The sequence below is a fragment of the Girardinichthys multiradiatus genome, chromosome 22 (assembly GCF_021462225.1).
Source record: "Girardinichthys multiradiatus isolate DD_20200921_A chromosome 22, DD_fGirMul_XY1, whole genome shotgun sequence".
Lineage (NCBI taxonomy): Eukaryota > Metazoa > Chordata > Actinopteri > Cyprinodontiformes > Goodeidae > Girardinichthys > Girardinichthys multiradiatus.
In genome coordinates this window covers 3,856,170-3,873,392 of record NC_061814.1, presented here as the reverse complement: position 1 = coordinate 3,873,392, position 17,223 = coordinate 3,856,170, and the positions used below count along the sequence as shown (strand labels likewise).

At 44.4% G+C, this 17,223-nt stretch overlaps 1 protein-coding gene across 5 annotated transcripts in view; it reads left to right on the top strand.

Annotated features, from left to right (window-relative positions):
- ltbp1 (latent transforming growth factor beta binding protein 1) overlaps positions 1 to 17,223 on the top strand; it is a 260,233-nt gene that overhangs the window by 211,628 nt on the left and 31,382 nt on the right. For all 5 annotated transcript variants that reach the window (XM_047351281.1, XM_047351282.1, XM_047351283.1 and 2 more), the window contains 2 exons: positions 1,042 to 1,179; positions 2,022 to 2,183. In XM_047351281.1, coding sequence (XP_047207237.1) covers positions 1,042 to 1,179; positions 2,022 to 2,183 — 300 coding nt within the window. The remainder of the gene's footprint in view (positions 1 to 1,041; positions 1,180 to 2,021; positions 2,184 to 17,223) is intronic.

The window sequence follows — 17,223 nt, the reverse complement described above, 5'->3', positions numbered from 1 at the left end:
TGTTTTTAAGGTTAGATTACTGAATATTTATGCTTACAGCTCTTACTGTGAAGGTTTGCAGAAAATTCCTTCTCAGTGCACTGTTGATGTTGCAAATGCACCTTTTTATTATTATATATGTGTATATTGTACATTGTATATATGTATATTCTGTAATACAAAAACAAAACCAAAGAGCAAAGTGTACCGGAGTCAAATTCCTTGTTTGTATGTATGAACTTGGCTATAAAGCTGATTCTGATTCTGTTGTATTGATGCTTTTAACAAAGTAGAAATGACTTCTTGTATTATCTTTGCTATCCTGTTGAGTATAAACAGATATTCATATATAGTGCTGGTAGGCCAAGAAATCAGACATGTTCAAAACAAGTTAAACAGACAAACCAGCTGATTTTGAGGATCTCAAATATCCAGCTAAATGTAGGGATGGGAATTGAGAACTGCTTCTTGTAGAGAACCAGCTCCCAATAAATCATTTCCTTGGAATTGTTCAAATGCCTGTGACACGTTTTTCCCACAAATGCAGAAATTGAAAGAAAACATCTATATATTGAAGGAATTGGGCAGTAATTGACATGATATTAGGATTAAAGACGTGATAACGGACAATGTTAAAACAAAATAAGCATATTTTGATGTTAAATTGTCAAATTCGATGTTAAAGTCCAAACTCGTGAAAGGGGAAGTCTCCATTCATTCATTTTCTAAGCGTAAGTAAAAGAGAAAACCGTGGCTGGTGGTGGCTGCATGATATTGCAGGGATTCCAGCTGTAACTCCTACTTCCTGGACTGTACTAAAAGTAGGTTAATGCAGTCCATTTAGAGTTTTAACCAGTCCCCTTTTTTGTTTACTGTTCTGTACACATTTTATCCCATGGCTCTGACACAACAGCATTGCAAATTTGTACTTTGTGGATTCTGCACTTGGCTCAGTTTAAAAAACACTTGTATTTTCTATACAACCACCTTGTTATACACTACTGCCTTATTGTTTAGTTCCTGTTCCTCATTTAAAAATCTATTCATGTCCTTTCTTCATAGATGCAAACGAGTGTGACCTGCTGAGCAGTGTGTGTGGAGAAGCTGAGTGCTTGAACGTTGAAGGGTCCTTCCTATGTGTGTGTCCCAAGGACCAGGACTACAATGTCATGATTGCCAAGTGTGAGCCCACTCAAACAGGTAATCACACTTGAACTGAAAACACTTTGCAGACATCCCAGCACACATCTTTTTCAATTACACATGAGCATTTGATTTAATTTGGTTAAATTTGATTGAATTTCAACCAATTCAAGGCAGCATCTAACTCAAGAACATCTGATAAATGAAGCCCTAATTGTTACAAGACAGTTCCTGATCCAGTAATTAAAGACAAATAAGGACTTTGTATTTATTTTTGTAGATTCATACAGTTTTGCTTTCAGATTAGACATTTTTCCTGTTTTGTCCACCTTGTTCATTGTGTTTCAGAGTCCATGTCGTGTTGTTTACAACATACTCTTGATTTTATTTTTGATTGATGTATAGTTAATATAGTTAAGTTGCTGCTTAACTGTAGTTCATAGTTAATAATTGTAACCCCCTTTCAGTTATTTACATATTTCTGAAACATTATAATATCCCTATGATGTAATTATAATGTGATGCTTCAATTACCTAAAGTGTCTCGTTTTGATTTGGAAAAGTAACAGTAATTTTCAGGACTGTCCTGGACACAGCTGTTGATTTAGGAATAGAGACCGGAGAGAACATAAAAGCAACGCTGACGCGTCATATTCCAGCAGTATACCGCACAAAGGTCAGAGGCCAAATCAGAAGCATTAACAAACCCCAAAAAACATATGTGCAATGGAAAATCAAATTCTGAAGAACCCAGTCAGAAACTACAGTATGATCTGCCAGTAGTTCAAACTGGCAGATGACACGGGCAGGTCCCACTTATAAAACTTGTAACCACCACCCCATTCTGCCACTTTCATAATTCATGTTCATGTTTTTTTCATTTATTGATTTCTTTTCAGGGCCTTTAGTGGAGCGGAAAGATTGCTACTACCATCTGAGTGATGAGAACCTGTGTGAGAGTGTGCTGAGCAGCCTTGTCACTCTACAGGAATGCTGCTGTACTCTGGGAGCTGGCTGGGGGGACAACTGTGAAGTATACCCTTGTCCTGTTTATGGTACAGGTGAGTTGGTGGATTGAAATGCCTCCAAGCCTCTTATTTCTAACCTGTCCCTACATGCAGTATGTTGTTAAGCTTGGTCAGCTTTAAAATCAAACAAAATAATACTCAAAGTCACTGCAAAGTCAATGTGAATCCCTTGTTAGCAATTGTGTCCATCCACCAATGCCTATTCTGTCTTCATGTAAAACATACGTTGTACTGATGGATGGGTATGTAGTGGAATTTTCTTATCAAAGTGTGAGAGAAGTTGACTCCCAACAAGAGAAAATCCGGACTTTGTCTTTATAAGTTTTATTCAAAGGCATTAAGCGTTTGAAGACCCTGTCACTGAGGTTAGTCAGTGGAACAGAGCCCTGATCAACATTTACACACAGTATTTATACCAAACATGACAGTGTTATCTCAACTTCAAAGAGTCTGTGTTTTATGGCCCTAGAACCCTCTTCGGGTTCAGAGGTGACAAAGTTATCTAGGAACAAACCATCGGCTCTTCCTGAGGCATCACCCTAAAGCATGGGTTTTAACCATTAAACATCTGATACCGCCCCCAGTGGGCCCACCACCTGCAGGGGGAACCGTGAGGGACCGGTGCAAAGAGGATTGGGTGGCGGACGAAGGTGGAAACCTCAGCGGCCCGATCCCCGGATGCTTAGGCTGGCTCTAGGGACGTGGAATGTCACCTCGCTGGGGGGGGAAGGAGCCTGAGCTTGTGCGGGAGGTCGAGAGATATCGACTAGAAATAGTCGGGCTCGCCTCCATGCACAGCGCGGGCTCTGGAACCCATCTCCTTGAGAGGGGTTGGACTCTGTTCTACTCTGGAGTGGCCCACAGGGAGAGGCGGCGGGCTGGTGTGGGTTTGCTTGTTGCCCCCCAGCTCAGCCGTCTCGTGTTGGGGTTTACCCCAGTGGATGAGAGGGTCGTATCCCTGCGCCTTCGGGTTGGGGAGAGGTCTTTGACTATCATTTCAGCCTACGGGCCGAGTGGCAGTGCAGAGTACCCGGCCTTCTTGGCGTCCCTGTCGGGGCTGCTGGATAGTGCCCCTCCCGGAGACTCCATTATTCTGCTGGGGGACTTCAACACCCACGTGGGGAACGACAGTGACACCTGGAGAGGCGTGATCGGGAGGAATGGCCTCCCCGATATGAATCCGAGTGGTGTTTTGTTATTGGACTTCTGTGCTAGTCATGGATTGTCCATAACGAACACCATGTTTAAACATAAGGGTGTCCATCAGTGGACTTGGCACCAGGACACCCTAGGCAGGAGGTCGATGATCAACTTTGTTGTCGTATCATCAGAACTTCGGCCGCATGTTTTGGACACTCGGGTGAAGAGAGGGGCTGAGCTGTCCACTGATCATCACCTGGTGGTGAGTTGGATCCGCTGGAGGAGGAGAAAGCCGGACAGACTTGGCAGGCCCAAGCGCATAGTGAGGGTCTGCTGGGAACGCCTGGCAGAGCCCTCGGCCAGGGATGTATTCAACTCCCACCTCCGGGAGAGCTTCGACCAGATCCTGGGGGATGTTGGAGACATAGAGTCTGAGTGGACCATGTTCTCCGCATCTATTGTCGGTGCTGCTGCCCGTAGCTGTGGCCGTAAGGTCTGCGGTACCTGTCGCGGCGTCAATCCCAGAACCCGGTGGTGGACACCGGCAGTAAGGGATGCTGTCAAGCTGAAGAAGGAGTCTTATCGGCTGTGGTTGGCTTGTGAGACTCCTGAGGCGGCTGACGGGTACCGTGAGGCCAAGCGAGCTGCGGCCCGGGCTGTGGCAGAGGCAAAAACTTGGGCCTGGGAGGAGTTCGGTGAGGCCATGGAAAAGGACTACCGGTTGGCCTCGAAGCGATTCTGGCACACCGTCCGGCGCCTCAGGAGGGGGAAGCAGTGCTTCGCCAACACTGTTTATAGTGGGGCGGGAGACTGCTGACCTCGACCGAGGACATTATCGGGCAGTGGAAGGAGTACTTCGAGGATCTCCTCAATCCTGCCATCATGCATTCCGTTGTGGAAACAGAGGCGGGGGACTCGGGGTTGGACTCTTTCATCATCCAGGCTGAAGTCACCGAGGTGGTTAAAAAACTCCGCAGTGGCAAGGCTTCGGGGGTGGATGAGATCCGCCCTGAGTACCTCAAGTCTCTGGATGTTGTAGGGCTGTCATGGTTGACACGTCTCTTCAACATTGCGTGGTGGTCGGGGACAGTGCCTCTGAACTGGCAGACTGGGGTGGTGGTCCCCCTTTATAAGAAGTGGACCGGAGGGTGTGTTCCAACTACAGGGGGATCACACTCCTCAGCCTCCCTGGTAAGGCCTACGCCAGGGTATTGGAGAGGAGAGTCCGACCGATAGTCGAACCTTGGCTTCAGGAGGAGCAGTGTGGTTTTCGTCCCGGCCGTGGAACACTGGACCAGCTCTATACCCTCTACAGGGTGCTCCAGGGTTCATGGGAGTTTGCCAAACCGGTTCACATGTGTTTTGTGGACCTGGAGAAGGCATTCGACTGTGTCCCTCGTGATGCTCTGTGGGGGGTGCTCCAGGAGTATGGAATTGGGGGCCCTTTACTAGGGGCCATCCGGTCCCTGTACGAGCGGAGCAGGAGTTTGGTCCGCTTTGCCGGTACTAAGTCGGACCTGTTCCCAGTGCACGTTGGACTCCGGCAGGGCTGCCCTTTGTCACCGGTCCTGTTCATAACTTTTATGGACAGGATTTCTAGACGCAGCCAAGGGCCGGAGGGGGTCTGGTTTGGGGACCAGTGGATTTCGTCTCTTCTTTTTGCAGATGACGTGGTCCTACTGGCCCCCTCTAGCCAAGACCTACAGCATGCGCTGTGGCGGTTCGCAGCCGAGTGTGAAGCGGCTGGGATGAGGATCAGCTCCTCCAAGTCCGAGGCCATGGTACTCGACCGGAAAAGGGTGGCTTGTCCTCTTCAGGTTGGAGGGGAGTTCCTGCCTCAAGTGGAGGAGTTTAAGTATCTCGGCGTCTTGTTCACGAGTGAGGGAAGAATGAAGCGGGAGATCAACAGACGGATCGGTGCGGCTGCCACAGTAATGGGGGCGCTGTGCCGGTCCGTTGTGGTGAAGAGAGAGCTGAGCCGAAAAGCAAAGCTCTCAAGTTACTGGTCGGTCTACGTTCCTACCCTCACCTATGGCCATGAACTTTGGGTCATGACCGAAAGAACGAGATCCCGGATACAAGCGGCTGAAATGAGCTTCCTCCGTAGGGTGGCCAGGCACTCCCTTAGAGATAGGGTGAGGAGCTCGGTCATCCGGGAGGGGCTCGGAGTAGAGCCGCTGCTCCTCCACATCGAGAGGAGCCAGTTGAGGTGGCTCGGGCATCTATACCGGATGCCTCCTGGACGCCTTCCTCGGGAGGTGTTCCAGGCACGTCCCACCAGGAGGAGGCCCAGGACGGCCCAGGACACGCTGGAGGGACTATGTTTCTCGGCTGGCCTGGGAACGCCTTGGGCCCCCCCTGGAGGAACTGGAGGAGGTGTCTGGAGAGAGGGACGTCTGGGCGTCTCTGTTGAGTCTGCTGCCCCCGCGACCCGGTCCCGGATAAGCGGAAGACGACGAGTACGAGTACATCTGATACTGGCTTTTACAGCTTCCTCCTCTAACACAGATGTTCTGAGGAGTGAGGTAACCTAAAGGTCATACACTTTGGAGCACTTAATAAAATAATTTCCATTACAACTCCTTTCTTCTGATTACGAGATAATCACAACTAAAGGAAAATTCCTCAAAACCATCACCCCTCTCAGCTAACAGATAATCCAAAGACATCCTATTTTGCAAACTCATCGTTCTAAGAGCTTGCTGCTCCTTGGTCAGAACAGTGAAACCTTCCTCTCTAATAATGGGCTGATTGAATTATAAGTGGTGACTGTAGGTAGTAAATGAGCTAGATAACATACCTATAACATACCTGTACCTATATCTGGATATCCAATTGATTCTTATTACCCCAAAATCTATAAAAAATTCCTGTAGTAGCACATATTAAATTAGTCTCACTAGAAAATCTACTAACATTTCTGCTTTGCCTTACAATATAATTCCTCACCCAAGGACAAATAACCTCCACCAGCTGGTTATGTTGCCTATCTGGAAAGAAAGTAGTTTCAATAGGAACAGGTACTAAAAAATGGTTGATCATTAATAACATGTGGAATCAAACAACAAACATAGCAACTGTCTTTTCTTATCTTCCTCACGGTTTGATGCATCAGTTGCCACCAGACATTATCAGCATGATGATGGTAGTCAGAAAAGTGATGAATCTCTCTTCGAATCAGCTGATGAGTATTATTGGCGTAATTACACAGATTATCTTTGCTGTACCTTTCCCCAAATGAACACAAGAGTAATAAAATACTTGCAATACCAATCATTAGCATCAGAACAGAACATCTTCCATTTAACTGCATCGTAACCTTGAAGTGGAATGTCCTTTCTTCTGGTACTGAAAACAAACAGTTTTTTTTTTTCAAAGAAAACAAATCATAAACAAAACTCAAAAATCCTGCTGCCTCTCCTGAGTGGCTTCTGCGCTTCAAGCTGCCCTGTTACCAGTCTGGTACAGGTGAGCGGTCATAGGAAGCTCCTCTGGAAATATATTTAGAAACAGGAACTCTAACCTGCTGGAAGTTAGGCTTCCATAGTCCAACTAAACAACGGTGGAAATGAACACACTTCAAATTTGTACCATAATGATAGATATCAAGCAATAAACATGAAAGTTAGATAAAAATATCCGAGATTTCCTCCTCAGAGTCAGTTTCGCTGTCAAAGTGGGAGAAAAGAATTTGGCTGACCCTTGCTGTCCAGGCAAAGGAGCCTAGTAGCCACCAAATGTTAAGAAATTAAGGAGAATAAGCATCATGGCGCATGTTTGACTGTCTCTTTGTTGCAGACGTCGCCAGTCCATCATCCAGAGAAAGGTTATGTGCAAATGTGTAGAGGTCTTCCCTGTATGTTTCCTATGTGTCTCTCACTGTGGTGTGTGTGCAGTGAGGCAAATGACCATAAGATTTCTAACTTTCAGGCAATGCGATGGCCTTAAGTAGATTCTGAAATAACGTGGCACTGCCCAAGGGATTATTGTGCCCTTGTAAGAACAGTGTTCTTCAATCACCTCTTCAATCACTCGCCAGTGATCAGCTTACAGTTCTTTGTCTTGTGGTGGTCCGCTGTCCTCACACCTTTCGGGCCGTGGCTGATCCAGTTGAAAGATGACTTGTGTCTTGGAAGCCAGATGAAGCTGGAGGAGCTGGAGCTTTCCTGCAGCTTTCCTGTGTGTCTAGTAGGATCTGATATGGGCCATTCCAGCGCCTGGACTTCCAGTGTTTTCTCCTAGATTCTCTGACCAGAATCCGGTCGCCAGGAATAAAGGACTGGAGGGTGGAAGTGGCTGTTTCTGGTAATCTAGCCTTCACCGTCTGTGAAACTTGAGAAAACACAGTGGACAGGTTTTGACAGTAAAACAACATCCTATCTTCACACAAAGATGTGGAAGAAAATGATCCTGGCAATATCCCCATATCCAAATTAGGAGAACTGCCACACAGCACTTCAAAAGACTGAGATTTGCCTGTGTCCTTTGTCTCAATCTATATAAGTGAGAACAGGGCCTTCACAACACTTGGCAAATTTTCAATTCAAAGTCCCATTCTCAAGCCTAAGTGCTTAACTACATGAACTTCATCAAAACATCAAACAAAACCAAAGAGAATTAATCTTCTGACTCCACCTAGCATACTAGCAGTGACCATCAGCTAAATATTCTGAATATTAAAAATGTGACATATGATGTTTGAGGACGGCCTGATTACAGGTCATTATTTCCATAGTTTCAGAATACCCAAAGAGAAGTTCAAAAATGGTCTAATCGGTGGAGATGTAAAATTTCACAAAAGAATCAACACCATACTTTCAGACAGGTTTTCAAAATGTAGTCTTAAGGAGCTATGCCCCATTTAAATAAACAAAGTACAACGTCTCTCTCGCATTGTCACTAAGTCCTCACTGGAGGTCTGAGTTACCCTTTTTTCCCATGAGTGCTAAAACGTTTGGAACCCCATGTTACTTTATTCTGACATTCCCCTCTTCTGGCGCAGGGTCCAACCCATGCGACAATCCAGCAAAAAGTTTGTACAAAAAATGTTCTAGTAACCAAGATCACATTACATAGAACCAAGAAAATTCAGATGTTTTTAACTGCAATTCAGTTCCATTAACAACAAAACACAAACTTTAATTATTCAGTTCATCAATGTCTCACTTAGAAATTAGTCACATATCATCCTGATTTGTCTTGTATGAAGATAAGTATTAGATTAATGGACATCTAATGTAATTCAGATGCATAAACCCTACAAATTTGAATCTAATAAATAATTCCCACCAAGTATGAAGTCATGACTCAGATTCTTTATCAAAAATATATTCCTTACTTTTGCATATCTTGAACTGTCAGTTAGCTTAATGGCACCAGGGAAAACTTTCAATTTAATAAATCACCAATGATTCTGTATGCAAAACTAATTCTTCAAATTAGTTTAAACTATTTCCTTAACCTTTTAATAGTAAAACACATAAATCTAAAAGTCATCCTACATCCAAAAAAAAACACATGTTATTAAGGCAACAATCACTACAAGCATTTTGATCCTATTGTCTCTTAAACAGTGTTAAAACTCAGGAAGGGAGGTGCTGAGCGTTACCATGGAAGCAAAGGTGTGAACCAACCTGGTAGGTGGGCGGAGTCAGGCAGAACTAACCTCTGATTGACAGCCTATGGGCGGACCCACAGTTTCTTCATTCCAACCCATCTTAGTGAACCTTAAACAGCAAAACTGTTAACATGCACCTACCTCAGAAACAAGCTGCTTCTTAACTCTCCTGAAAACTCAAAGTTTTAATCAATCTGGGATTTAGAAACATTATTCTAAACATGGATTATTGTTTCATGCAACATATAAACAAACATTCATTCCAACAAAACAAACACAGACATCAAAGACAAACAAATGGCCAAATTTGAAGCTTCAAGAATTCAAATAAATTTTTAACAATCTCTTTTCAGAATATGTTTTCTCAACCATATCTTTTAATGCTGTAATTGATCAATTTTGTTATGACAATCTTCAGGATCCTTTTTAAAATGAGTGCACATAGTCCAAAGAGATCTAAAAGTATTTAGAAGCACAGCAACAGTTTTCTTTAACATGAATCCAAATTCACTGATGCTGAAACCTTTTGCCAATTCTTTGTACTGTAACTCTGTAATAATAATAACTACAATCCTGAGAGTTATTGTTATAATTCTCTTTTTGATTTGCTCAATTTGATCGCAGCTGCATTCAAGAATTTCTCTGCTCAGGTTAAATGCAAAGAAGTATTTTAAGCCAGCGTTGACATTTTTATGGTATACCCAAACTAAACAAAACTGCAGTGTTTGACTTAATCAGAAATTAAGATAATAAGCTTGACTCCAAACTGGACTTTTTTCCACCTAGTGTTTCAAAAGAAGAACAAACATCATTTTCTTTAATTTGGCTATTTAAATTGTGAGAGTTGGGGAGAAACTTATTACTAGAACCCCTCTTTTACAATCCAAATGCTGATAAATGTTCCAATATTTTATCTCTTAGTAATCTGAAATTACCTTGTGTACCTTTGTACTCCTAGGTATTCTTTTAATCTTTAAACCTTAAGAAATCAAACAAGGAGACTGGAGTTTGAGCCGATCATCCTCTTACTGTTGAGATGGCCTTTATTTCTTTTTTTTTCCTAAAATAAAGGATTTTACTTATCTTTATTCCGTTATAAAAATCCTTACCTTGGCTCCAAAACAAAACTCTTCAGCCCCAATCTGTGTTCCCCAGAGTAGAAATTTTGAGTATTATTGCATTTCAAAGCCACCAAATGACTGGAACCCATCATTGGCTTAGATCTGTTTTAATAGGTAATCGGTCTACTTTTAATTAAGTATTATAATTTTATGAACCCGAAATCTGTGGCTTACAGGCTTCAGGAGTCCAGGAACCACAGATTGAGTAACACTGCATTGAACAATTATGTTAACTTTCTGCAGATTGAAGAGAGGATTGGCTAAATATCCCCAGACCTGTTAGTGTATTATTTCTGCTTGGACAATAATCAGATCTAAAAATCACTAGTTCACAGCCCCTAATTTACCTCAGATCATATTTGCTCCTAACCCAGTTCATTAGAAGCTTCAGACAAACATTATGCTAAAAAACCAAAACCAAAAAACACAGATCTGTTTTAAAATAAAGAAAAAGCATGCTTAAAAAAACTTGGTACTGTGGTGGGAAATAACTCCACAGTTCTGAAGGCCTTTTCATGCTGAGTCTTTTAGGGAACATAAGATTAGTTTAATTTTGTGTGGTACCACTGTCCAATCAGATTATTTCTTACCTTCAAAAATCACCCAATTTTTCTCATGAAAGGTTTGTTTTACCAAGGAAAATGTGTTTAACAAAACCAATTACTCTCAAAAGTTTTAAAAGTTTTAGGTGGTGATATCTTAGAAAACAAGTGTTTTAATATTCCTGTGCAGCACAGAACTGATTAGGTTTCTCTTTCCTTCCCCAAAGGGAGAAAAAAGAACCTGCAGAACCAAGCCTTTCATAGTTTTTTTTATCAGGACCTGATATAAGGTACAGTGTAAATCAACACGGTGCATGAATCAGAAGAGGGAAGGAAAAAACTAATATAATCTCTTTCCAGCAGCTGCTGTGAAAAACAATGAATTTGTACCTTCCATAAGCGTAAGTTAGCACTTGCAGACAAAAACTGCACCCCACTGTAAGTACTGTGTCAGAGACTGTATGAATACCATCTGCAGTAAAACTAAGCCTGTTTTAATGAGGTCTCTACCCATCAGTGCAACACTTTAGAGGAACAGAAAAACTTTCCCTAACCGTTTCACCCGAAGCAGAGACAGAATGAACATATCGACCACTCAGTTTTGGCTGCTCTTTGATACATTTAGCTGATAAAACAGAGTGTGTCGCTCCTGAATCTACAACAAAGAAATGTCTTCATCCATGACCATCATAGAAAACATAGGCATTCTTTTAAAAGCAGGGTTCTGTGTATGGAGATATGTGCCTGGTAAAACTACGGAGGCACCTTCTAAGTGTAATATGGCCTCTGTAAGCAACCTATGTGAATCAGTATCATGCAACTGTGTGTGTGTTGTGAAACCTCATGCTCCTTAAGAGACCCCTCCTCAATGTGAGTAACAGCCAGATCCAGGGTCCCGTCCCCCCCTCCTCAGTTACCGCTGTCAGGCTGCTGCAGTTTCTCTGGACATTCATTCCTCCAGTGTTCCAACTTTCCACAGTTATGGCAAGCATCGGAGCGGGACAACAGTCCTCTTCCCCGACCTCTGCCCCGGCGTCCCCGGCCTCGTCCTCGAGGAAAAGAGCCACGTTGATTTGTACTGCAGTGTAGGATCTCTGCTGCTCCCCTTCTGGTTGGTTCTGGCAGCTCATTGTCTGCAGCTGCAACGCATTCTCCTAATGAGCTCATGGGCTTCTTAAGGTAGCTGCTGATACAGACCTTTGCTGGAACATAACCTCAGTTATGTGGACTCCTGTCTGTCTGCCTGTCCGTCTGCCTGCCTGTCGACCTGCCTATCTGCCTACCTGCCTGCCAACATCTGGTAATACTCCCTCCTAAGGACTGCACTGTAAATATTCTGATAACCAGTACTCTCTCTCTCTCTCTCCTTGGATTCCTGGGTTTACCTCCTCCTCCTCTGGCTTCTGGACAACTCCAACTCAAGATTCCTTAAACAAAGTCTACAGTAGAAATAAACCTCATTTACCGTCTTATCCTGTGTGCTGAGTCTGTTTCATCCTCTGGTTTTGTTCTAATTCGACTATCTAAGCAATTCATGATAGTATGTTCCAGCCATCTAACATGTCGAAGAACAATTCAGATGATGAACAGACTTCCTTAAAGGAACGCCTACAATCTACTGAAACCATGCTTCAACAGCTACTGCAACAACAAAGGACTACGGATTCTCATCTCACAGAACTTGGTGGTATGGTTCATGCTTTAAGCGAAATCATAACCAAACTCTCACCTGCCTCTTCCAGTCCTTCAGCTCGTTTAGAGAATCCTCAGCCACCCACAATTCTATCTTCTGGGATCCGAGAGCCTGACTTCCGTCCGCCTGAACTGTTTGATGGTAATCCTAATAACTTTGGTGTTTTTTCTCTCCAGTGTGAATTAGCATTTAGTCGTTCCCCCTCCCTTTTCCCTACTGCTGCCTCCAAGATTACTTATATTGTTACCTCGCTAAAGGGATCTGCTCTGCGCTGGGCGCACGCCTATTTGGCATCTAACCCTGTTGAGTCTCTTAGTTATGCCATTTTTTTCAGTCACTTCAAGAGAGTCTTCGATCAACCACTCCAGCAGGAGGCAGCGGCTAAGAACATACTCACCCTCAAACAGGGAAGGAGAGCGTTGGCTGAGTTCGCCATCGACTTCCGGGTGGCAGCACAGGAGGTGGGTTGGGATGAAGCGGCACTCAAGGGTATTTTTGTTAATTCCCTTCCCTTCAAGTAAAGGACCAGTTGGTTTTGAGAGATGAACCCGAAAGACTGGATTAATTAATCAACCTATCGATCCGCATTGACAACCGTCTAAGAGAGAGACAAACAGAAAGGTACTACAATTCACAGTGGCAGCACTCTCTGGCGCCTCGAACCACTTTCCTCGACGCACCCACTTCCTCTTCAGAGGGATCTGTGGAACCGGAGCCGATGCAGATTGGTCACACTCGACTCTCCCCAGAGGAACGACAACGCCGCTTTGAGGGTGATCTTTGCCTATATTGTGGACAAGGAGGACATTTTATCACAAGATGCCCCAAGAAGGGAAAAGAGAGGGCTCGTCAATAGGTCTGGGGACTTTGATGAGCATATCCCATTCTTCCCCTGTCTCTCGTCTGTGTTTTCCGGTCACTATTATTGTTTGCCAAGAGAAGTTTCCTGTTGACGCTTTTATTGATTCTGGTGCTGAACAGAATCTTATTTCCTCGGATCAGGTTGATAAACTTCAAATACCCTCTCAGCCTCTCAACAATTCCCTTTCTGTCACTGGCATCAGTGGTCAAACCATGTCTCAAGTGAGATTTAAAGTGCCTCAGCTTCACATCATCACCTCTGGTAACCATCATGAATGGGGTGAGTTCTTTGTTGTCTGTTCCATCTCTCCACAATTAGTTTTGGGGTTTCCCTGGTTGCAGAAACATAATCCCGTTATTAATTTGGTGGAGGGCAGAGTAGAGAGATGGAGTAATCTCTGTCTCCAGAACTGCTTAAAGACTGCTGTCTCTCACTCTATCAAACAACTCAAACCTTCTGAGCCTGTTGATCTGTCCAAAGTTCCACCTGAATACCACAATCTCGCACCTGTGTTTAGCAAACAAGGGGCTCTTTCTATAACTCTGCATCGCCCCTATGACTGCCCTATTGATCTCCTCCCAGGCGCTCCGCTACCATCCAGCAGACTCTGTAAACTCTCCGGACCCGGGAGAAGGGTCATGAAAGAGTACATTGAGGTTTCTTTAGCATCTGGGATCATTCGTCCGTCTACCGCCCCTGGTCCCACATTTCCGTTGATTTCATCATTGGTCTCCCGCCATCTGACGGTAACAGCTCACTTTGTTCCTTTACCCAAGCTTCCGTCTGCATTGGAGACTGCCCAACTCCTGGTTCTCCATGTTTTCCGCTTCCATGGCATACCTTTGGACATTGTTTCTGACCGAGGCAAAGCTCTTGGTGCCTCCGTAAGTCTTTCGTCTGGATACCACCCCCAATCTAATGGACAGACAGAAAGATGCAACCAGGAACTTGAAGTCGCCTTGAGGTGCGTAATAAATGACAACCCCTCTTCTTGGTGCAAACATCTCACATGGATCGAATATGCTCACAACACACATACTTCCTCTGCTACTGGTTTGTCCCCCTTTGAGGCTTCACTGGGCTATCTACCCCCCGCTGTTTCCCAGTGTTGAATCTGACATCCTGGTCCCCTCTGTTCAGCATTATGTTTCCAGGTGTCGTAGGATCTGGCAACAGACCAGGATGACCCTCCTACGCACCCTGGAACAAAATAAGAGGTTCGCTAACCGTCACCGTTCTGCTGCACCTGTCTACCGCATCAATCAGAGAGTCTGGCTTTCCACCAGGAATATTAAATTAAAAGATACTTCTAGAAAGTTGGCCCCCCGTTTCATTGGCCCTTTTCTCTTCGAGAGGATCATCAACCCATCTGCGGTGAGACTCAAACTACCATCTTCCATGCACATTCACCCTACTTTCCATGTTTCCCAGATCAAGCCAGTCTTGGAAAGCCCCCTGAGTCCTCCCACCAAGCCCCCTCCTCCTGCTCGACTCATTGATGACCACCCTGCATATACGGTCAACAATCATATCCTGGATGTTCGGCGTAGGCGGCGTGGTTTTCAATATCTTGTGGATTGGGCAGGATATGGACCTGAAGAGAGAACCTGGGTTCCCTGTTCTCACATCCTGGACCCTGCTCTCATCACGTCCTTTTACAAACGCCATCCTGAAAAGCGTTCTGGATTGCCTGGAGGCAATCGTTGAGGGGAGGGTACTGTAGGATCTCTGCTCCTCCCCTTCTGGTTGGTTCTGGCAGCTCATTGTCTGCAGCTGCAACTGCAACGCATTCTCCTAATGAGCTCATTGGCTTCTTAAGGTAGCTGCTGATACAGACCTTTGCTGCAACATAACCTCAGTTATGTGGACTCCTGTCTGTCTGCCTATCCGGATTGCACTGTAAATATTCTCATCACCAGTACTCTCTCTCTCTCTCCTTGGATTCCTGGGTTTACCTCCTCCTCTTGCTTCTGGACAACTCCAACTCAAGATTCCTTAAACAAAGTCTACAGTAGAAATAAACCTAATTTACCGTCTTATCCTGTGTGCTGAGTCTGTTTCATCCTCTGGGTTTGTTCTAATTCGACTATCTAAGCAATTCATGATATGCAGTACAGGGTCAAGGCAGCGTTATGCAAATCAGTCCCTCTTTTGTCCACTTTTTCTTCTTCCTGTCGTTGATGAGATCACGACATCATCGCTGTGTAAAGCATGTCTTTTCAGCTCCTCAAAACGCATCCCGTGTCTCCAGCCAACATAAAGAGTCTTAGTTTGTGCTGCGATCTCAGGGAGAAGTCCTTCCATAATATATCCACACAGCATCTTTTCCCAGGGGGCCAAAACAGTAAAGTCAGCGGGGCGTTCCATACCTGAATGTTTATTGAACGCTTCTTCCATCTTGTAAAGAAAATCAGCGACAGTCTCATCCGGACGTTATTTAACTTACTCTTCTTCCTCTTTTTTTATCTTCTCCTTGTTATCTTCCACTTCGTAGCCATGTAAACTCATGAAGCTAACAGGAGAGGAGAGGAAAGGTATTTTCTGGTCCTTTGATGATCCCGTTCGCTGCTCATCTGTAGGCTGGTGCATAATCACACCTTCCGCTCCGCTGGGGCCGCTGTGCTCGGTGAGGTCAGCCTGCACTGCAGGTGGATGTGTGGGTTGACTCATGGGCTGATGCTGAAGCGGACTGGCGAGTTGTCTTGGCTGACTTGGCAGATTTGCCGGTTGGCCTGCTGCTGGAGGAGGACGGGAGTCTAGATCGAGGTCTGCCATCTGGAGGGCCCGCAACTCCGTCTGTAAAGATGGATATAGACAGGAGGGTGAAGCATCACTAGGTCTATATGGGGGTGGAAACGTGGGGTCCTCAACGGCATGACCAGCTTTGTCAAACCTGTTTCCCACGTCCCTGGACAAATCTTTTCCCCCTGCCATCTGTTTCAATTCGGACTTTCTTTCCCTACGCATAGCCTCCGTAATCCATTCATTCCAACACTTTACCCATATTTCTCTCTGATCTAAATCTTGTTTTTTTAATCCTTTTTTTTTATTTTTTATTTTCTCCCAATCACCATCCATCAACTGTTTTATTTTATTCAACTGATTTACGCTCAAACTTCCACCTTGTGGAAAACCAAACTTATCCTCCCAAATTAAAGCACATTTAACACAATCATCCCCACCTTTTTTCTTTCATTATTTTATAAATTGCAGAGTCTGGAGAAGGAGGCACCCCTGATGCCTTTGAGGTTCCGGAACCCATTTTTTTTTCCTTTACCCGTTCAGCGGCACGTGTGCCGTCTGGCTTTTCTCCTTTATGAGGTGTAGAAAATTGCAAAAAACCACCCGCAAAACCCTGTGTTTTGCTTTATCTTATTGTTACCAATAAGAACCACCCTGTATCCTTACAGGGTGACCTGGCCCTCAGCTGATGTCCTCCCTCTCGCAATTCCGGAACCTAATTAATTAGTTAGGAGATGATGGTTAATGTGTAATAAAAAATAATATACATTATATCATACAGAGCAACTTCTCACCCAGATATATTTGAAGACAAATAGTTTGGATCCAATCGGCCAGAAGTCGCAGGCGGGCATGAGGACTCCCCTCCGTAAAATGGAGGTGGACTGAGGACAACTTAGTCTCCAGGCTGGCCAGACGTCCGTGTCCCCTCCTGCGGTTTCCTCTGGCATGTTATATCCTGTTCATGACGCTAAAATTGTAGTGGAATTTTCTTATCAAAGTGTGAAAGAAGTTGACTCACAACAAGAGAAAATCCGGACTTTGTCTTTATAAGTTTTATTCAAAGGAATTAAGCGTTTGAAGACCCTGTCACTGAGGTTAGTCAGTGAAACAGAGCCCCGATCAACAATTACACACAGTATTTATACCAAACATGACAGTGTTATCTCAACTTCAAAGAGTCTGTGTTTTATGGCCTAGACCCTTCTCGGGTTCAGAGGTGAAAAAGTTATCTAGGAACAAACCATCGGCTCTTCCTGAGGCATCACCCTAAATGATGGGTTTTAACCATTAAACTTATGATAATGGCTTTACAGCTTCCTCCTCTAACACAGATGTTCTGAGGAGTGAGGTAAC